The sequence below is a fragment of the Diplotaxodon limnothrissa genome, linkage group LG7, assembly GCF_057381915.1.
Source record: "Diplotaxodon limnothrissa isolate DT_005_m linkage group LG7, D_limnothrissa_male_GT1.1, whole genome shotgun sequence".
Lineage (NCBI taxonomy): Eukaryota > Metazoa > Chordata > Actinopteri > Cichliformes > Cichlidae > Diplotaxodon > Diplotaxodon limnothrissa.
Window position 1 is genome coordinate 22630900 of NC_140602.1, and position 22869 is coordinate 22653768.

At 39.1% G+C, this 22869-nt stretch overlaps 1 protein-coding gene across 7 annotated transcripts in view; it reads right to left on the reverse strand.

Annotated features, from left to right (window-relative positions):
* The window catches only part of ppip5k1b (diphosphoinositol pentakisphosphate kinase 1b), a 47274-nt gene extending 24405 nt beyond the window's left edge, over positions 1–22869 (reverse strand). For 4 of the 7 annotated variants that reach the window (XM_085359443.1, XM_085359445.1, XM_085359441.1 and 1 more), the window contains exons 1-16: positions 22715–22869; positions 11299–11836; positions 9468–9663; positions 8269–8359; positions 7565–7650; positions 7157–7311; positions 6915–7016; positions 6612–6773; positions 5827–5948; positions 5559–5660; positions 5041–5127; positions 3942–4017; positions 3509–3618; positions 3246–3269; positions 663–748; positions 273–398 (exon numbers count right to left, since the gene is read on the reverse strand). In XM_085359443.1, the coding sequence (XP_085215569.1) occupies positions 273–398; positions 663–748; positions 3246–3269; positions 3509–3618; positions 3942–4017; positions 5041–5127; positions 5559–5660; positions 5827–5948; positions 6612–6773; positions 6915–7016; positions 7157–7311; positions 7565–7650; positions 8269–8359; positions 9468–9663; positions 11299–11469 (1696 nt within the window). In that variant the 5' untranslated portion in view covers positions 11470–11836; positions 22715–22869. The remainder of the gene's footprint in view (positions 1–272; positions 399–662; positions 749–3245; positions 3270–3508; positions 3619–3941; positions 4018–5040; positions 5128–5558; positions 5661–5826; positions 5949–6611; positions 6774–6914; positions 7017–7156; positions 7312–7564; positions 7651–8268; positions 8360–9467; positions 9664–11298; positions 11837–22714) is intronic. The other 3 variants (XM_085359446.1, XM_085359444.1, XM_085359442.1) reach the window with 1 other exon arrangement.

A 22869-nucleotide genomic window follows, 5' to 3' on the forward strand; every position in this document is an offset into this window, starting at 1 on the left:
TACAACATCACAGCCACAAATGACAATGAGTGGGATAAAAAGACTGCAGCGGCAGCTGGAAGCCTGAAAATCTGGCTTGTCAACTCTAACATAGCCGTTTCAGCCTGACCTCTTTTCACACAGTGCATGTATGACTCCTATCATGTGTTGGCACTGCAAACGGTGCCGTTTTTAGAAATTACAAAGGAGGACTGAAAAATGACACCAGAGCAGAAGGCGTGAGAGCCGTTGTAACGACATCTTATAGGCTAGAGCATGTGTCTGGCTGGTACCTTGACCTCCGGGGTACATGCAGCGAAAAGCCCTGCCCAGCTCCTCAGCCTGAACCCGGCCTGCAGGCGTCAGCTCCCCACCCCACTTCAACACCAGCAGCAGAGATGGGCCATCCTTCTTAGAATCTGAAACAAGAAGCAGAAAGTTTAACATTTGATTTTTCTTTATATAAATAATCAAAACTCTTTTTTCTGTAGCCATACTGACAAATAATGTTGTCCGTGGTGAGGTGCAACCAAAACACTGAAGGCGAGGCTCCAAAACACAGTTACTAACTGATGACTGATTACACTGACATTCACTTCCAATCACCATTCGTGTGTATTTGTTTACATATAATTTATCGCTGTGACCCAGCACACACAACAATCGGTGTCCGAGTACGATACCTTCTTCCTCACTGGATGCTTTAGGTTTGCCATTCCGCAGGTAGGTGAGCTGGACTTTCCTGTTGATACCTGAGAAATGACCATACCTGGTGGGGGGGATGAACACACACACCATCAAGCAAACACAACAAAGTTTCATATGTATGCAGTGAGACAATCGAATAGATTTCATCTCAAATCAACGAGTTTCGTCCAAATGTTTAGCAGCAAACACACGTCTGACTTTCATTCCATGTTTATGACAAGGCGAGCTTAAGAGAGATAAGACCAAGGCAACAACTTTCAATGACACAACGATCATACACTCTGCTACAGTAAGCACTACTATTAGCAGTTGTTTCAGTCACTTTGGAGGTAAATATTTACTGCAGTTCTTTGTAATTGCGTATCTGTGTGTAAGCACATGAGAATGTGAGCAGGAGCAAAAGGACCACCCAGAACAATCAGACAGGTGGGGCTTATTGGATTAAAATGCAGTATTGGAGGATGCAACAAAGTCTATAAATAATAAGGGAGGAAATAAGGGAAAGCAGGTGCAGACGCTTATAGAAATGTGGAAATGTGGTTTGGTCTCATCTGCGTAGCTCCACATGATTTTAAAGTGGCCAGCTCCCTAGCTCTGTGTCTTAATGGAAGCAACATGATCACTGTTTATAGCTTTTTTAGATTGAAAAAGCAGGATAGCTTACACTACTGCATAAGCTCACAGCACGCGTATAGATGCCCTTCAGACTTAAGGGCCTTGCTATGCAACGCTTGATCACTGTACATGAGCTGGCTTTCCTCTCTACTTCACTGACAGTTTAATTTTATATTTATTCATCAAAAGTCAAAAACTGCAGTTCCTCTAGTACAGGGGTGTCAAACATAAGGTCTGGAGGCCAGAATCGGCCCATCAAAGGTTCCAGTCTGGCCCAGTGGATGGAAAAAGGAGAGTATAAAATTTGGAGTTTTAACCGCGTTTTTATAACCTCATTACCGGTAGTAAAAAAGCTGTAAAAGACCTCCTCTACGGCCATTCACACGGCGCCAAAGTAAATAAGTAAGTAATTAATAGATAAACAATTAACTGAGAGAAAGCCCCCCCCCCCCAAACAAACAAGCAAACAAAAAAAACCCAAAAAAAAAAAACAGGACATTTTCTGTCTATTAACAAAAACAGGACAGTCTGGGCAAATGAACTAGGAGACATTTAATCCTCCACATTCATTTCTTTCAGTCCAAACAGTCCAAGCCCAAAGAGTGCTGATAGATGTCTTTATCCTGTAGAAGAACTAAAACGTATTGTTGAGACTGCACTTCTTGTTCTTATACTTAAATGCCTAACGAATAAAATGTGTAGTTAATCTTCCTTACACCAGCAGAAAAGGGTGCTGGTCTGGCCCACTTACATCAAGGTGTAAAATTAGTTGACATAAAATGCATAGCTTCACAGCCTGCCAGAAAACACTATAGTCCTGGCCTCAGAATCGTCACAACAGATTTCCTAACAACTCTACAGTTGATGAATTTCTTTAAAACAACTTTGTTACTGGAAACATGGGTGTGGCTGCTTTAACTGGCAAATGTGCCGACATGTAAGGCTGTAGTCGACCGGTGTCTACCAAGTCTCAGCTAAACTAATTAGAGACACTGAAATGGACCGCCCTGCCGTTTTAGCGTCGGTGGTGCTTTCTGGAGCGCTTTTAATGGAATCATCTGAAAAATGATAAACCCTGCTGTGTGGTACTGTCTGTCTAAGACTGTGCTCCAGTCTTCTTGAGTGAAAGTCTAGCATTTTATTAGACTGTTACTACAAACTAATTTGCACATGTGTGCATCTTTGCATTGCACTTGCACAGTTTATGAATGCAGCTTGCCAATCAAGCTAGCTAGTGTTATTGGATAACTGAGTACTTCACCCTCTCATCCAAATGTGGTAAACCTCTGGCTTCAAAAAACAAACATAGCGTCAGGCAAAATGTTACCGCTGAGGCTTAAAAATGGTGATGTCACTGCGTTTAAACAGCCAGTAGTTTGAACGGTGCTTTTCTTGCAAATTTGACCGTCCCTGTCTTTCTAATGATTTTTAATGTGCTCCTGTGCAGAGTACAGCGCCATCAAATTACCAGAATGCAGATCTGAGGCGGGAGGAAGGAAGACATTAGGAGGTTTAGAGTGTAGCTGACAGGTGGTGAGGAAAGCATGCACACGAAGTAGCACCACACACAGACACACGCTGATTTACACACACAGAAACACAGTGAAATAATCAGAGACATTTGACTGTGTATGTGTCTGACGTTAATAGCTACAAATGAATGAATTTTAATGGAAATTAAGTCGACAGTTAGCGTACAAAACATTAGAAATATCTTCCAAATGCCTAATCTTAAAATGCAATAACTAATCCATCTTCTGCTTCCTTTATTTTTTAATCAGTGAAATCTGAGGGAAAAAAAGTTTCACAGAGTTTTGGTCTGCCTGAAACATAAAAAGATCTGTAATATTTCTAATATTTTGTACACACAGTCTAGGTTGGCTAAAGAAAAGGAGGCCAGTAAAACCTCATCCTTTACAAGTGAGAAGGGAGAGGGTGCGTACTGATTGTCATTCAAGCTGGATTCCCTTTTGAGAGAACAGATGGGTGAAGAAGGGAAGGATGGGTGGGTGGGAAAGAGGGATAGAGGAGGGAAGAAAAGATAACGCAGTTAAAGACAAGCCAAGAGGGAGGGAGCGTCTTATTGGTAAAGGTGTCTGTTTGTGAGTATGAGAAAGTCTGCTGATCTGCTGATGACTGAGATGACAGGAGGGTGATGAGTGATGATATGTGTGTGTGTTTGTTTTCCAGGTGAAATGTCACTCACATTTCCAGAACAGTCTTAAGCTGCTCCAGTTTGGACTTCTTCTCCTCAATCTCACAGTCAGTATGCTGACCCAGTTCGACCAGGAGCAGGCGAGCGATGTCCAGCACTTCCTGGAAGCACAGAGGTTTTTACCTTTAAACTCGAGTGCTGGTGAAATATTGGAGCTTGAGCTGCACGCAGTGATGGCATGAACGCAGTGTGCAAGACGGGATTTAGACAGCGGAGTGTAAATATTTAGACAAGACAATGAAGGTTTGTGGTCCATGATGATGATAACGCTTAATATGTGGGAATGTTTAACAGTACTTTATTATTCTTAAAGGATTCAGTCATAATCAGTCAAAACAAACAAACAAACAAAAGAAAAACAAATATGCAAATAAGAGACAGCCTGGGAAAAAAGAAGCAGGAGATTATTAGTGTTGTCTCTCACCTGCAGCTGCTTTGGTTTTTTGAGTTTTAGCTTTCCTGTTTTATATCCTCCGTACTTTTCAAACAGTTCAAAGAAGCTGGTGAAGGATAAGCAGAGGAAAAAAAATCAGAAAATAATTAAAAAACAAAACATTTATGTTAAATGTTTATCCAACAAAAGTTCGCAAAGAGCTGGAGCCCATTCTATTTATACAGTGGACAGGTCACCAGTCCATCATTGGGCCAACAGAGTGACGTGTGCACGCATGCACGCACGCACTCTAGACGGAGCGGCCTGAGGAAACCCATGCAGGCACAAACAGAAAAGCAGACAACCAGGAGGTTTGCAGACAGCAGACACTGCCATCATTGAGTTAAAGTTTCTGAGGGGAAGTTCTTGAAATAAAATGCACAGCAACATTCAACAGTGGCTGCCCAATTCAAAGCCATGAGTGAGCATTAATTCTGTGAGGTAGCTTATAAACTTGTTGTTACCATCTGTTCTCTTCTATATTACTCCTTGAAAGTCTACTCAGAGCAATGCTTCGGGAAGTCTTTCAGGCTTATAAAACAAAATGACTGAGTGAGCATCATAAGCTGGTCTCTGCCTATGCAGCCACACACGGAGAAACCTGGAAACTACTCTGACTAATCATCAAACCATATCTATATTAATATCTACTGACGTGTCAAAACTCATTATGGGTACAGGAGGGGGAAGGTCATCAAATGTCATCCTCTAAATGTGTTAATTTCATTCTGTGGAAAATAAATCTAATTGTTTCCACAGTCCCTTTAATAAATTATGCTTCTTGTAAATCCTGTAAATAGATGTTTCTATACTATAATTTACTCATGACAGTGAGCTGTATCTGTTATCTCTTAACAACACAAGGTTTACTTTTTTCATGTTAAATTATGTATATATGGACACGCTCATGAGTAAATTATGGGATGGGGAATATATCCAGTACACAAATGTTTTCCCTTGTCTTGTTTATTTTTCCACATATACAGAACTTTATTATAAATTTTTGTACTTTAAAAAAACAAAACTAAGCATTAAGTTGTATGAACAGGGAAGAAGGAAGACAACTCAAGGCTTAGTCTGAGCGACTCACAGAGGATGGCGGACTTCCATTTTCATCTTTTGCTTTGGGGTGCGGTCTCCGTGTCGGATAATGGCGATAACACAGCGCAGCTCCATCCTGAAGAAATACAAAAATGAGGCCAAATGGACCCAAGCAACCATCTGTTAATGTGTTGTGTCATTTTCCCATAACTACTTTTTTTCCCTTAAGAATTATTCTGGGAATCCTTTGAGGATTTTGCATAATCCCATCTGGGAATAATTTTAAGTGAAGGCTAAAACGAGAAATGAAAAATGGAACTTATTATCCCGTGTAGTACTAAGCAACAAAATTTTTTTAATTAAATAAAATAAAAAACTAATTTATGTTTTCATTATTTTTGCACTTAAAAATATTTTTAAGTGCAAAAATATTTTAACATGTCCCTTAATTAAAAAAAAAAAAATCATTTAAGGAATTTATAAGACAAAGACGTGTAGTACACACAGTGGGCCGTTCAACAACATCTTTCCTCAGAATTAGTTAATCTTTTGTTTTTCTCTACATACATGGTTCCTGAGGTTGTTGGGACGATGGGGATGTCTTCAGCCTCCATGGGGATGGACCAGGGGATGTGGAGCTGGGGGGCTAACTCCCTCATTACCATATTCCTGGAGATGTCGAGAAAAGCAGAAAAACAAACAAAATGACTAAATGCGAAGCAAAGCTCATTCCATCAGCTCTTCCTTGTGCTAATCAATCCACGGCTGTTTGAAATTGAGCATGTCCATCTAAGTCACAGTCCAGTGTTTAACACAGTATAGCAGCGACACCTACCCCAGGACTTTGGCACAGTCGTCGTAGTATTTCATGGAGTTTTTGACAAAGCTGAAGCCGTTAACGTCACAGACAAACGAATGGCCATTGGCTCTGAGCAGGTCGAACCCACACACTGTTTGCTATAATCACACAAGCAAAAGCATTAAAGCCGGTTCACAGTGCATGAGAATGTAGTTAGCCGCTGAGCAGAAAACACATTCAAACAACTAAACAGGTGAAGTAGGATTTTCATTTTAATTAATTTGGTGACATTGGACATAAAGAATGTGCATATGTGTTGTTTTCCACTGGATAGAAAATAGAGCAACTGAGAAGCCGTTTTAAGATTTCATTACGGGAACAAAATGCTACATTTCTCCAAATAACATTAAATTTCTTAGCAGTAATACATTTTTTGTTGCCTTCTGCTGCAGTCATGTGTTTTACTTTGTTCAGAGTGAAGGAGTTTCTTCTATTTATGAGTCGTATAAGATGAATTGTAGGTGTTAGAAGAGTAAGCAGCAGAAAGCAGCTGGTTACTACACTGTGTACTCAAAAAGTGATTTTAGTTCCTTTCATTTATTTAAAAAAAAAAATCTAAGTAGTTTCACCTTTCACTCATCGTTTTCCCCACATCTGGAGACTCTACAAGGGTTACATAAACAGGTGTACAGTCTTTGACCACTCGAGGCACAGGAAGCAGTAAAAATAACAAGAAAGGGACCACGAGACCACGGCGGTTACACGGCTCACAGTGAACACTCACTACATTCACACATGGTGCGCTTGTGCGAGTCTTTTACCTTGAATGCCAGGCAGACCTTGCGGGCCACCAGTTTCTCCATGGCGGTCAGCATGACTGGGTAGCGGATCTCCTTCCCCTCGCTGTCCCTCTCTACCTTCCCATCCAGTGCTGGAGACTTCCTGGCCTCAGCGTGAGCATAGTCCGGGCCCACTGTATAAACCTAAGAAACAGCACAGAGCCAACGACTCAGAAGACGTCTCAGAGCAGATGAAATATTTCATTTGTCTATTCTTGACCAATATGGTAGCTCCCACCACATCAGTTCAACAATGTATAAACCTCAAATAACTATGAACGGTACCTTTACATCAGTGCCATCTGTCGGCATGAACTCCTCGTAGATATAAGAGCCAGTCTTTCGTACACTGCTTTCTGGGGAGTACACACTACTACGGCTCCCTATCTGCAGCAAAGAGAGAGAAAAACACAGAAGAAGAAACCCCCCCCAAAATAAACATATAGCCACATTTAATGTTCAGCATGTTAAGCTAATTGTCATAATAAAAACATGGTATTTTTTCAGCTTCAGTGATAAACGGGTACCTTTCTGAAGAGTCTTTGGCTTCCTCCTCCGGCAGATGTTGGGTAATAGATGTAGACGTTGTGGTCCTCTGCGCACACTGGTTTCTCCACAAAGGGTTTGTGGAACACCTCCCCATTCACCTCAACTTGGTCCTCCCCCTCCACCAGGTTACACTCTGCACGGGGCAAGACTAAAGCTTTTAAATTCAGGTTGCCAGGAAATAGTTAAAACATACAGAAAAATCTACAGCATTGATGTTTACATATGGAATGAAATTAGTTTTGCTTAAAGATGGCAGTTAATTAGATTACTGATGTTTTCTATGTGATATTCGGTAGCAGAAATCACCACATTTAATATTTACCATGTTATCTTGTGTTCATTCTGTTGAAATGAAAATACTTCTTTAACACAAAGTAAAAGCCCACCTTCAGGATTGTCAGGGTCTCGGTTCAGCACAGCGTAACGAGGCAGGTCGATGCCCTCCTCCTGCAGGATCCGATACACTTCCCTCCTGACATGGAACGATTGGAGTTAGTGAGCCTCCGAGAACAAACGTCACAGTTTATTTAATGTGGCCATGAGCAGTGTATGTATGCAAGAGCTGGGCAAGTCGGAGGGAACATGCAATACATGTGAAAATAGCAATGTTGTTCACATGACACAACCTCTCGCTGCTCTGATTATCCAGGAAAAAACAAAAACAAAGATGCAAACAAATCAGATTCATGAAAGAATTTCACATTTAGAATTTCCCTTTGGCAAGCAAAAGCCGGTGTTAGAGGTGTGGGGGTTTGCATGAGGACCGTGGCAGAGAGCAATGCAAATGTTTGAAAATGATTCCCATCTCTCCTGCAAGCCGCTCCAATGAATGAGCTCACCCTTCAGCTTCACTGACATCAAAACTCTTCCAAGCAAAACAGTGAGTTTGTTTTTTTAAATACATTCTGGAAAATTCAACAGCATCTGATAAATGTACTTTAAGAGTTAAACTGATATTTTAGGAGGACCCTTTAGGCACAGCTGCCACCATTTCACTGGCGGCCACACAGTTGAGGCCTAATTTTAAAACTAGCTAGTTACGTTTTTACATTGTGATAACCTTCAGCTGTGCATGTGTGCTCACACGTACCTATCCTGAATGAAATACTGCATGTTGAGATCATTGATGAGCAGTGGATTCCTGAGTTTGGCATATTCCACTGCTTTGTCCAGAGGGAAACCTAAAAAGTAAAACATATCTTCGTCAGTACAAGCTGGACCGGCATTTAAAAATAATACAGTAATCGAGATTTTTTTATGCTTTGAAAACTCTGGATATACAACAGTGTATGAGTCCTCAAATAAGAGATCAACAAAACTGAATATCTCCTAGATGCAAATGTTGGAAATGTTTTTACTTCAATTCCAAAATGAGCATTTTTAATCAGGAAGTGTTTAAAAGCATTTACAGTTCATTGAAGTTTTAAACAGTCATCACTGAAACCCTCTGACACCCAGGAGCAAAATTATGTCCTTTAATGGCCTCAGTACTTAAAAATATATAAAGATGTTTTTGCTTTCTGTGTTATGAAGTTGGTATAATTTAGCAGGGCCATGTTCAACCTGCTTTTTGAAGATGTGATCAACATGTGAGGGGATGAAATTCTTCAAAAATCTGGAAGAGCAGAAATGACTTTGGGCAATACATGTGAGGTGGTCAAAATAAATGGGTTAACAAACAGGTATTTACAGTCTGCAGTGGAGACACATCTGCAAAAATAATAACACAGGCCTCATAATGCATTCTCATTTGCTCATTAAGGATATCTGCACTCATTTAGATCAAGCAGAGCATTTGATCTAAATGAGTGCGAGTCTGATGCTAAGTCTTAGCATAGATGCTAAGTCTGAAAACTTGGGGGAAAATGCCGCTGTCACATTACATGTGTGACAGAAAATAATGAGAAGTATACAGGATCTACTTTACTGTTTCTCACAAGTCAAACTCTGTCAGAATGGTGAGAAAGTCCTTTTAATTATTACTGTTGCACTATTTTACTGTACTTGCTATATGATCTCTTCACAAAGGACAGTTTTTTCCTGTGTTTACTAATGAACTGATCTGTGGTGAGAAGCATCTCATCTTGTTTAGGTACCCCCAAAAAAAAAAAAAAAAAAAAAAAAAGCAGAAGAAGAAGACATGAATCACAAAAAGTAAAGAAGTAAAAATAGCGTTTCAAATCTAACTTAAACCAGGTAAGGTTTCAACCCTAATATCCCCCAGTCATGTCTCCCTCCCACCTTCGCATTTCTCCTCATGCAACAGATGCTTCGGTTTGCAATTTTTACCTTTGGAGTGGAAGGAGATGAGGCAATCACAGAGGGGCCATTTCTCCACAGGCTCCTCCAGGATGACCTCCTCAGGAAAAATGACCACATCAATGTAGTCAAACTTACAAAGGCGCTCCAAGATCTGAGTCATGGGCTTGGATTTGGATTTCTTTGTCATCGCGCATATGCCGACCACAATCTGTCGCTCTGAGGGCTGGTGGAGCAAGGAAGAGGGCAGAGAAGGTTAAGCTAGAGAAGACAAGAGTCAGTTAACCCTGACAACATGTCTGAGTGGCCGGGCAGTATAAAGATGGGCTTTATTACTTTCACAGTTGGGCAATTCACATTATCACAGCAGCAAAGTGGGCAGAGTAGGAATAAACAGCTGCAGTTTAAGGTAATACCCACAATAATACTATCAAAAAAGGAAAATGTGCACTATACAAGTATGTATAGTGAAGCCATGTAGTGGGCAGCATTAACTGAACTATCACTAACTTTCAGTTCACAGCACAGCTGAAAATTTAAGTTAAGCTAAAGCTTTTTATGTCTCATTAGCATGCTAATCATTGAGCCATCTGCACTGTTGTGTAGAGATCAACCTAATTATTTAAATATTTAGATATTTGTTAGGGTACACATTTATTTATTTATTTTTTATTTTAATTATGGTTATTATTTATTTTACTAAACATCCAAATGACATCTCTCTCCTTCAAAGCAGTAACTGTTAAAAATCAGATGAGCTGAAGCTTTAGTAATTCTAATTCTCTAATTCTTTACAATAAAGAATTATTATCTAAGCTATAGACAGTACTGATTTATGACATCTTCCTCTCCAACTGGAAGCACAGTGCAAGCTCTCTTTCTTCTGTGCTCACTTGATGAGTGAGCAGTGAGGGTTCAGAGTGACCGACAGAGAAATAAGACACCTTCAGTTGCTTCTAAAGTTCCCTCTGACTGTTTATTACATTTAAATATAGATTTTTTGGGGGGCAAAGAGTAGATTATGTTGTTAATTAGTACTGCGGCTAAGAAACCCTGAAAATGATATTTGAAAAGTGCAAAAAATTCAAACTGAAGCTGTTCAAAGTCCAGCTCAGAGCACTGCTACAAGTGTGATAATAAAGAGGACCACTGCAGAGGGGACAGAGCGGTGTTTAAGTTGCAGCACACTCTGTCCTCGAGCCAAACTTTGGATTACTTTTCCTCATCTGATAAGGATCCTAAAATAGGAGTTTCATCAACACCCCGTCTTGTGGGTAATGAGCGCTACAGTCCCACAGGGCGAGAACAACAACCGTGGATGACCATTAGAACATTAAGTCAGTAATTACCCTTTCTGAAACCTGAAAAATATGATGGTTCTTGCAGCTTTGCAAATGCATTAAACATCACACGAAAAGAAACAAAAGCTTTACTGATAAGGACACTTGATTACATTTATGGTGAATATATTGGATACAAGATTACTACACAATATAGTGTCAGCCACAATCCTATTAACCAAGCTAACGTTGTGAATCTCAAAGACGGAGACAAAGGTTACGGCTCCTAATGAAGCAGTACTTTATAGTCCATTTATAGCAACAGGACACTAAGGCCCAGAAGCCTTACCACTGTTTATCTGCTACACTGTTCTCATGCCATTCTTTGAGTATTTTTGTTTCCATTTCTTTTTCCATTATCCAATTCCAAACATAACTTTTATAAGTTTCCAGCCCTGTCACTTCCTCATGCCTAAAAATGTCCAACACTGCAGCTTCCTGTTCTGTAATAAAATGAGATCTTCTTTGCCCACTGTAAAAGTGTATTGTAACTATATTAATATTGTACACCTGCTACTTACCGACTCATCATCATCGTCCATTTCCTCTTCTCGAAACATCTCGTTCTTCATGCCTGCGTCCATTTGGCCCATGTCACGTTGATAATTTTCATAGCCAACCACAAACTGAGGAATGTCTCTGCAGCTCCAACCCTGTTTTTTTCTTGCTGCTCCTACACAGGGCTCCAACATCACACACTCCAATGTGACATGGCTCCTTCAGGTTGCTCCTGCCGTCAAAGGGGGTAGGCTGTGATGAAGGTGGCTACTAAGCAAGAACAAAACCAGTCAACTGTGATAGACCGTGACTGGGTGACTAAAACTTGAAGGCCTGGTCATAAACGAAAGTCTGTTGGCTGATAACAAGTTTGATAAAGTATGTGCTGAGGTAGGAAAGAAAGAAGAAAACAGAAAAAAAAACAACAGCAGCTGTCCTAAGAGGTAGAAAAGATGGCGTGGACTCCACGTGGACTGAGGTAGAGAGTCATGTCCCAGCGTAGAAGCGTCTTCTTGACACAGGAAACCTCACAGCCAACATCTGCATACCATTGTTCTTGCCCTGGGAACAAACAGTACACAAATACTTTAAAAAGCATGACTAATGAAGCAGTATTTGATAGTAGCAGAAGCACTCAGTAGCTAAAAAAAGGCAGAACTGTATGTGAAACACAACATTACGAGTTTGCACAGTGTCGTTACATCTACCAGTTGAGAATGAAATGGAGGGCTATAAAAACAATGATGAAACTGGGTTATTGCAATTTTAAAGGCCATTCTACCTATAAGATAACTGCAGTTTATTTATATGCAATCATTTATTGAACCACAGTCAAATAACATTTACATATTTGTTATTGTTATATTTTTGTATCGAGAGATATTCACAATGCATGTAGTAATAATGACCAGGTACCAAAATAGAAATACAGGATTAGGAGAAGTCCAATTATGTCCCTATAGAAAATTACCATTAAAACACATAACATATTACACTTTGTCATTATTTATTGCACAAAAACTAAGAAAAAAAACAACTAAGTACACCCATGACACAGTAGTTTGCAGATTGCCTTTGAACAGTAACTTAAAGTAATCATTTTCTATGACTTCAGTCTCTCACATCGTTGTTGAGAATTTTGGCCTTGAATCTTTATAACTTTGCTTCAATTAATTGAGGTTCGCTGGCATTCATTTAAGCACATCTCTCTTAAAGGCATTTCAATCAAAACTACACTGGACTATTGCAACACCTTGACTTTTTTCCCCTTATTTTCAGTCATTATGTTGTAGATTTGCAGCTATGCTTGGGATCATTGTGCTGTTGTATTTTCATGGTTCCTGTGGCAGCAAAACACGACCAAATCATGACTTCTCCGCCACCATGCTTGACAGTTGAAATGAGGTGGTTCTGATGATATCCTCTGTTTGGTTTTCTCCACTATGGATGTTACTGGATCACTCCTACAATTTGGTGTCATTTCAAGATAGTAGATAGAAAAGTCAAGATTTTCATGGTTCTATCATTTAACTAAAAATAGGGGTTGTTAAACTATTAGAAAAACACACTGTTCAAGTCAGGATATTATGCTATAACAACTGTCCAAATTCTCCACATGTGATGTACGTCAAATCTTCCCCCTGTTACGAGACAATCTTACCTCTATTACTAAGGGGTTTGAATGTACAGTCGCTTTCATACTGTATTTATGTTTTCTAACAGCTGAAATGAATTTTAAGAGGGTGTTAATAGATAAGATAGAACTTTATTAATCCCTCGGGTGGGTTCCTCTGGGAAATTCGACTTCCAAAAAGCACAGCAACGACCGAAGTTACAGTTACAGAATTGTTTTTTTTTATATATATATATATATATATATATATATATATATATATATATATATATATATATATATATATATATATATATATATATATATATATATATATATATATATATATATATATATATATATATATACAGAGACAAATATAAATAAAATATACAAAGGGGATAAATAGAATAAATAGGAATAAAAAATAAAAATACAAGCGAATTGCACATTTCAAGTATTGAGTCTATTGCACTGTTGACTATTTACAAAAAGTATTGCACAAGGTATTGTACAGTGAGGTGAAGAGGCACTACAGCTTAGTTGTTCCCCCCTCCTTTGTCCTCCTGTTTCCCCTCCCTCTCCCCTCCAGAGAGGAGTTAAACAGTCTGATGGCGTGTGGGACAAAGGAGTTTTTAAGTCTGTTAGTTCTTGTCTTGGGGAGAAGCAAGATAAGTATTATCAAAGAACATGAATGATCTGTTTAGAACTACAACCTAGCTTTAATCTAAAATATGTGAATTGAAAAGAAATTTTAATGCAGTTTGATCTATTTTGTTTCATGGCTAGGGCTTAGCAAAAACAAACAAAAATTGTACAATCTCATACTACATCATTATATGAAATGCTTAATTCACCCTGTTTAATGAAATTATAATCATTTAAAATGTTTAAGAGTTTCTAACATTATTTAAATAAAAATACCTGGACACCTGCATTCACTTTTGGTTTTGATAACAAGAGCATACACATAACATTTAAATACAATAAAGATTTCATGACAAGTTAATATGTTCTTAGCTGCACCTGGCATAGAAAGGAATACTAGTCCACCTTTTTGAAGTTATTCATACTCAAATTTCAGAGAGAGCTAAAACTCAAACGGCTATAAAGCTTGCTTATTTTAATTCTTTCAACAGCACAAGATAAAAAATTGAAAATAAAATCATTCCGACGTACTTCCTTTCAAATTTACTATCATTATCGTGTAAACACAACTTGTAATAGTTTTAACAGTCTTCCTCACATGGGCAGTCTCACTGCCTGACATGTTTGTGGTTTAGATACCAAAATATGACAGAATTTATATTACATGATTGCACGGAAAAATATTCAAACTAAAAAAGGTTTTATAGGGTAAACCTCTACAAGTCATGCTTAAAATAAATTAAAAACACTCAAACATTATGCATATCACATCAATGACCAACCTGCCCAGTAGTGTGTGCACGTTACCATTTTAGTATGCAAAGCACTAACAGGGTAGATGTTTTATGCTCAAGTCAGCTATGATTACTCATGTGATGCAGAACCACACATGCAAATGCACACACAGAAGACAAAAGAATTTGCAACATGTTTATCATCCATATGATCAAGATTACAAAAACAATATCAGTTTGAACTGTAAATAAAGGTCACAGGGTGGGGATGTTATGCTTTAACACATCAGTGAACCATTTTGAAAGAACAAAAGAGTGACACTTCCTGTGGTCCTTGTGAATGCAAGGGATTGCAACAGTGATAATTGTTACCGACCTACTTGGTAACTGACTTTAAACAAAGGTAACTGGGGGTGTGGGATTTTGGTTAAATAATTTCTGACACATAATTGCATTTTATGGTAGATGTGGGTTACAAGTATAAGGCAAGCTTTTAGAAATAAGTAATGATCAGTTTTTCACTTCTGTCACAGGGATTCAAATGGCACTGGATAATAGGAATGACCCCCCACAAGTCTTATGGTTTGTTCAGCTGTAACTTTGCAAAGCTAAGCTGTGCTGCCATGTTCCTGCTCAGTCTTTTTCCTAATTGTACTGTCATGAACTTTAACATGGTAACTGTGGCCTGTGTAGAGTCTGAGCTGTTGCTCTTGTTTTGTTTTGTTCAGTTTTTCTGACATCGGGTGAATTTGCTTGGAGGTCCACTCTTTGTGTCTTGAATGATTCTCACTTCTGATATTTTTCTACCTTATCGTTTGTTAACACATTTGAATGCTGCTAACTGCCAAAATGGTGAAAACACTTACTGATGATAATCAAGTGAATTTGATTAGCAGCAACTGGCCACTACTCACCCAAATATTTATGTGCTTACCCTAGTTGTTGGTTTTTTTCACTCATTGCTTTTGCATTTTAACTAGTTTGTTAAATTAATAATGGCACAGTATGACATCTTGTGTTGCAGTTTATCTTAAGTTGTATTTTAAGAACTAAGGAAAAGATCATTTTTACGCCCTGATACATAAAACCTCCCAAATGGAAGAGGAGGTATTTAAAAAAAAAAAAACACTAATTATTTTTAATATATACAAATATGAGTTCTGTATGAATCATCTAAAAAGCCAAATAAATAGTAGCTTTTTTGTAGATAGTATGAAAGGGGGAAAAAACTACCATCATACAGGAAGCATGAAATGCCTTTCTTGCTTCATTTTGTGTTTTGATGATGGTGATGGAGTGAGTTATCCATTATATCAGGCCAACACCCCCCCCTCTGCCGGAAGGTGGGGCTGAGCTGATCTCTGGTGACTCTGAAAGACTAGTTGCTGTACTATTTTCTAATTTTGTCTATGTAAATGTGTATGTGTATATAGTGTCCTGTGTTCTGATAACAAAATTTATATCTCTTGGCAGCTTGTGTATGTGAATACTGTAACATAAGTTTCAGAAGACTCCTCCCATGCCAGCATAATGCTGACCAGAGCCATTGGATTCCTACATTGTAGGGAGTCAAGGGTTCAGGTTTTTCCTTTAATTTGTCAGTCATTGTGCATTGCTATTTTTTAAATCCTATTTAAGTCTATTCATGTTCATTCCTCGATGTTTGACATTGCACTTATACATATAATCTGTGGGAGACAAATCCTTTCAGCGTTGTGTCAGCAAGGGAATTTGGCATTTTAAAAAAAAATCCTGCCAAATCAAACATAAGGAATTAAGTGCTGAGGAATCCCCTTGTCATTACAGAGCAAGCAAAAGAAGCTTATACTAATAATGTGCTGTGAGAAAAACAGAGCAGCCATCAAACAGACGTGTGAGAAAACAGAGTTTTGTGCCAGACTGATGCATCAGTGAAATCAGTCCCAGCTTTATCCTCACTGCAAACTCTCATTAGACACTCGAGGAGGAGCTTAAGCCTCCAATTGAATTTAAACATTTAATTGATAGAAAAAAAATCTTTAAAAGATCCTGTCATTTTCATAAATATGAGCCCATGCTGTAGCTTAGGTTTTTTTTTTTTTAGATGAATATCTGTTTTCTAAAGAGCCAGTCTGGCAAACTTGTTGTTTCCATAACGACAAGGCCCAAGCAGAAGCCAGGCCTTCCCTCTATCAAGTCACATGTACATTTAACTGTGGCCTTGACTCTAGCTAGCATTTACATTCTTAAGATAGAAAATACAAACAGCTCGATACCTATCATATAAATGCATACAAAGACTGTTTATGATGTCCGTGTATGGACATGCAACCTGCGTGAAGCTAAATCTCAAGCTTCAGACTGCTGTAAATGGTTTAAGGCAGTTTTATTGCCTAGTCTTGGGTCTACATGATGCAACTGAGTGAGAAGATCCCCAGTATGATCGTGTCAGACACAGTTCTGTTTCACGCTATGCAACATTTCTCCTATTTACGGTAATGTTTTTTTAATCTGTGCAACCATTTCTTTCGCCTTTGCAGCACTCACTGACTGCACACAGGAAACAGGAGACAAGTCACGTGCTTTATAACTCATCCCACGTGACACTACTCAACCTCTCAAATCCTTTACTCAGAGTGTGAAAACAGAGACTGCATAAAGGCACGAGATGCAGAAGTCTGTAAAAGTAAGTCAGGGGAAGGATAGAGAGAAAAAAAGAGTCTAAAGCTGAGATAGTTTACATCTGAAATGAGAAAATAAGATTTTATTAATATTTTGTTTTTAGAGTAGCCTTCAGCTTATTGTAGAAGTTTATAATTGAATTGTACTTTGTTTACCGACACTTCCACAACTGCCGGGCTATTTCTGAATACCTCGCACTGAATGATACTGCATGTGGAACTTTATATTCTGGAAATTCTTAAGTTTTGATACAGATTTGACCCAGAATTTGTTAAGTTTTAGTTGATTACCTCTGTTCTATGTGTTACCATATGTAGTACCATGAACAAGTCTAAATTAAAGTGTAGATCTTCTACTTTTCCAAGTATTTTCATCAATGCATTCATTGTTTTAGGTGTCCATAGATCTAGAGATCTCAACCGCTCCGATTTAGATTTTTGCTCTATGAAGTTTATGGTCAGGGTTATCAGTCAACTGCTTCACAACACGCTGATGCATAACTGAAGGTTTAATCTCCCAGAGGCGTTCGAGGAAATGGAGCCCAGAGCTGCTGCCTGCCATCGTCTTTGTTGCTGCTGCTGTTTCGCTATCGCCACTGTTGTAACAATGGCCAGAAAACAATGGAGTTTCAAACCATTCACTGCTAATGTGGCTTCCCACTAGCAATTATCAGTAAAGCTTTCATATTGAGCAACATCCAGTATATTAATGCAAGTATATCTATGAAAGGCCACAATCATCTGATAATATCAGCCAACTGATATACATCATTCACAAAAAACGCAGAACTTAATGCAAACAAACTCCAAGCTCAATATGTACAAGTAACACCCATAAAAACTGGGAAGTGCAAACGGACACCAACAAGGTCACACACACTACTTTTTCTACATTTATTATTGCAGGAAAAAAGGAGTTTATTACAGTTGACTTGACAGTTTATTTAAGAAAAAAAAAAAAGCTGATTTATCAGAATAAAGACGCAGAATGAAAGTGCTCGCTTTGAAACTTCTGTTTACGACTTTCATATACATATACTTGGTCATTATACCTTTGTGAATTAAGTCAGACAGACAGTGAGGATACAGTCCCAGCACCTGTGGCTCAGGTGAGAAGAAAGTGGCCTAACCATAGTGAAACCAGTTGCTTAACTGTTCAGACTTGCAGCCTAAGCATTTTGATATAATAAGCATCTGTAGGGCCACAGCTTATCTGTTATGTTACCCGAGACCACACAATAAGTACGCAAAGCTGATGTGTCACACCCTCTTAGCTGAGCCAAAACCCATGAGCCATACGTGAAATGAAGCCAAGCTTAAAGTAGAAGCTTGCTAATGTATGAGATTATTATATGTCCACAAACAGAACACAAACCCAGATCCAGATCTCTCATCGGTATAAACACCACTGCCATGCTGACCCATCCACCCGTACCAAACCGCTGATTCCAGGGGAAAAGTTGTCGGGAACAGACGAGGCAGATCATATCAGCTCTCAGTGATGGCACATAAGCCAACTGCACGCGCCCCACAGTCTTTGAATGACTCTAAGAGCTTATTTAAAGTCACTTCCACTCACATGCGGAGCAGATTATTTTAGTGGCAGTTAAATGCTTTGGCTGCTGAAGAGCAGACGCGTCCCTCCCGTGTCCTGGACTTTTAGCCAGGACGGACGTAAGCTGAATCCCACACGTGACCCTGGCTAACCTTGGTACCCAGAAATAACCGTGTCCTCTTCTGCAACACACAAACTAAAAGGGGAGGAGTCAAGGCAGGGAGTTGGGAGGCCAGCCACTGCCCAAAGATAACTTATCATTACTGACCTCTGAGGCGATGACAGGTCGCAGTAAAGCAAGTGGAAGCCCTTCTTGCTGGCCAGAGGGTCAAAGAATTCTAACAGATATAAACTGTAAATAAACATCTATAACTGCTGTGAGTAACCGACAGTGACCCTGAGGTCATTCAGCCTTTGTTACACCAAGGTCATGACCTTTAGCACGCCACCAGTAAGACAGAGTTAAAGAACAGAGCGAAATATAGTGTGACGGCCAGAAACACCTGAATGCAAACACTTCACAGCAGTGCAAGTTTTAATTAGCATTCCAGATTCTAGAGTTATTCTAATATAAATAACTGGGCAGGGCCTGAGCAAAGGCTCAGTGAGAGCAGCGCGTGCATTTGCTATCAGCTTTCTTAGCACCACTGCCATTACAATATTTCGAGGTATAGTGCACACTGAAGATTGGATTGGCATTCATGAGGTATCCACGGTGCGTACACATCGGTAGTAAGCAATGCCGCTGCTTACCACCTATGTCTAGATTTAATAAATGGTTAACAGGCAACAAAATAAGACTTGAGTGAGATGAGTGAGTGTGTTAAATATAAATTACATAAATCCTGAATATTTAAAAATAAAGTAGAACATTTATTTAACTTCAAACTTAACTTAATATTGTGGCAGGGACACTGAGCTACCATGAGGAAAGGAACCTCAGACTCTGGAGGGTTTTTGGTAAATGTTAAATGGACTGATTCTTATATAGCACTTTTCTACTCTACCAGAGTACCCTAAGCACTCTATACAACATGCCACATTCACCCAATCACACAAGCAAACAAACTTCTCCATCTGATCTAGGTATTGGAGCTTGCCTTTTGAAGCATTTTGCTGGGATTATTTGAGAAATAACATCTTGCTGTGGGATAAAGACCATCCAATAAGTGTATGCTTTGACTGCAAGAGTTACCAGATCTCAATCCAATATAGCAGGATGCAGATGCGGAGGAAAGGGAAACTGGATGTGCAGATGATAAATCTGTATCAACTGTGTGATACCATCATGACAATATGGAACAAAATCTCTGTTGAATCTATGCTATTATGGAGTCGGCCAGTTCTGAAGGTGCAAGCCCAATACAAGCAAGGTGTACCTAATACAGTGGCAAGTGAGAGTATTTCATTTATTTATTGAACTTTAGAGCATCACTCTCTGTTGTTAAACTAAATAGAAATCTTGTATCTGTCAGTACCACTGAAGCTCCACTGAAGTCACATTCGTTAATGTTTCTCTATAAAGCAGAACAAACAGACATAAACAAAAGCACCACACACAAAAATGACTACAGCATCCTCTCCAGTCTGCCGGTTCTTTTGTTCCCCTGGAAAAATAAAAACCTTGCTCGCTCATAAATAAATTAGGCAGCTAAATTATAACATTCCCAGCTGTCACCTGCAGCTCCTTGTCCGGGGGGGATTAGTCATCTCATCACAGCAGCACCGGAGATCAGCAACAGGGCTCCAATAAAAGGCTTTTAACCTTTGAGACAATCTGCCACAGTTCGCCGGTGTCGCCATAATGACGGGGAGGAGTCAGTCATTAGTTCAATTTAGCCATCAGCAATTCTGTGATTAGCTATCAAATGAGAAATACAGAGACGTAATGGGCGGCTGGACTATTTGTTTTCCATGGACTGATTGAATAGTTATTGGCTCCCTTTTATTAAACACAAAAAACTACTGAGTCACTGAAGCATAATTTTTGAGATGGTCCAAAGAAAAGGTTATTGTTCTCCAAAAATTGTTAACAACTAAATCATTAACAAAGCTGTTAATTATTATATTCAATAAAGCCTCCTGTTGAAGTACAGGTGAACATCAGCCCTGAAATATATCACCGTGGAGAGCTAGATAACATGCGTGTGACGTTTTTATGACACAGCCAGTGGAACAGCAGGTACAGCGGCCACTACAAGATTATACATTTATTATGCACTGAGCACACAATTAGCTTTGCATGCAAATACAAATTGCCTTCACTGGGGGAAAAAAAGAGCCCATAAAAGGCTTGCCAGTATAAAGGTCCACTACTTACATACACTTATCAGAGTGTTACTGCAGGACACACGACCTCTGTAAACTAATAGGTTCATTTATGTTAGGTTGAAAGCTACACAACCTGATTTTTCCACTATTACGCAGCTTTACTGGTTTACTTCTCATAAAGGAAAAAGCTCTGAAAATGGCTTTAGGGGTGAGAGGACAGAGGAATCCTAAAGAGTGAGTAAAGAACTGTGTGGCTACCTTACACTGAACCCGGTTGAGCAGGGGTGTCAAACATAAGGCCCGGGGCCAGAGGCAGCACAGCTAAAACTGGCTGGCTTTGGAAAATGTGCAGGAGGGCAGACATTTTGGACTTTTCACTGTATTTTTATTACTTTTACAGCTCTTTCTACTGATAAAGAGCTCACCTATGGTCACATATACAATGCCAAAGTATTAGACAAACAATTAGAAGTTCATGTTTTTCAACTATTTACTATAGAAATGTGTGATTTGAAATAAACCTTCTCTCTCTACATGAGGAGATGCAAATAACAAAACCTTTGTGTTCAAAGATGATGTTCAGATTTTATGCTCATCAAGTCCAACTCATCTCAGTTAGCAAGAAGAGAATGCATCCCAACAAGAGCTCAGCTCTCAGACAGTTTTAAATGTTCAAAGTCTTTTAATATATGATATACAGTTGGTAAGTACAGCAGGGCTGTTTTTGTAATCGTGACCTGACCCAACTGTCTTGATACAGTGTTGACTTTAATTTGAGTTCAACAAAAGCTTTGTTTTATTATTACAAAACCAGACAAGTTATAGCATGTGATGATTTGGTTCTGTCTGAAAATGAAAATACATAAAGAGTGGCCAACATTTCTTAAGTTGTTTTTGTCTTGGCTTTGGCCTGGTAAGTGTTAGACAGGCTGTTTTAAAAACATTTCATTAGGCCATTTTCTTCACTTAAGATGAAAGAATATAAAACAGCCTAATGAAATGTTTTTAAAACAGCCTGTCTATCCACGTTACCAATCCCTGTAACACTTACCAGGCCAAAGCCAAGACAAAAACAACTGATTACTGTTCCACGTAAGTCTGGAGTCAATAGATCCTTTTATAGCGATGTAAAAAAAATGCGGATCTGTTGAACACCGTCAGTTAGAACAATAGTTTGTTGTGAACCAGGTAGCGTTTAATTAGGGTTTTGTGTAGATCGTTTTTCTTTTTTTAAATTCCCTTTTTCACAAGAGTTTCACAAGAGGATGTGCTCCAAATGCTCAAACGGAGGACCAGACTGATACTAGTTGTGATCTTTGTTTACAGCTGACTCGTTTTTTCAACTTCTGAACCAAAATAGTTCGACAATAAATTGAATAATAAATAAATAAGTAAACAAAAATAAAGACAAGCAATTTTTTGTGTTTAGAATAACAAAAAAAAACCCGACTTCCGTATTCATTGGACACAAGTATTCGCCTTGTTAGAACGAACACACACACACACACACACACACACACACGTGTTCCTAGTCTCTTTGCAGTGTGTTTTACATTGAATTCATGTTCAGGAAATGGTTCAGATGAGTTCTGATACTATGGCTTTTGCACAATAGCAAACCCCTCGTTCTCTAAATGTTTTACACACCTCAACAGGGACAAACACTACAGGTCTCCCTCCGCTTTCGCTTCAAAAACAATGAATGAGGCTTTTGGAGGTTTAAAAATGGGAACGTGGCTCCAAAGAGAAACGAAATACACGCACAAATCAGTGCGTCAGCCTGCCCACCACTCAGCACCCCTCACGCACACGTACACGCCGGGTACAAAAAGCTGCGCTGCTTTTCTTCATTTCTACAAAGTCCAGCAAACAAAAAGAAAACACACACCCACACTTTCTCCGAACACACGGCTCCGCTGCGACGAGACAACACAAAGCGTTAAAGTGAACAAGTCTTACCAGCGGCAGCAGAGAACAACTGGAAGTCAGTCAGCTGCTCACTTCCTTGTTTCCGCTGACTGACCCGAGCTGAAGGGAAACGGCTACTACCTCTCTCTTTACTTCTGAACTGCCTGTGAAGTTGTAAACGACATTTTAAGTTCACGTAAGGTCAG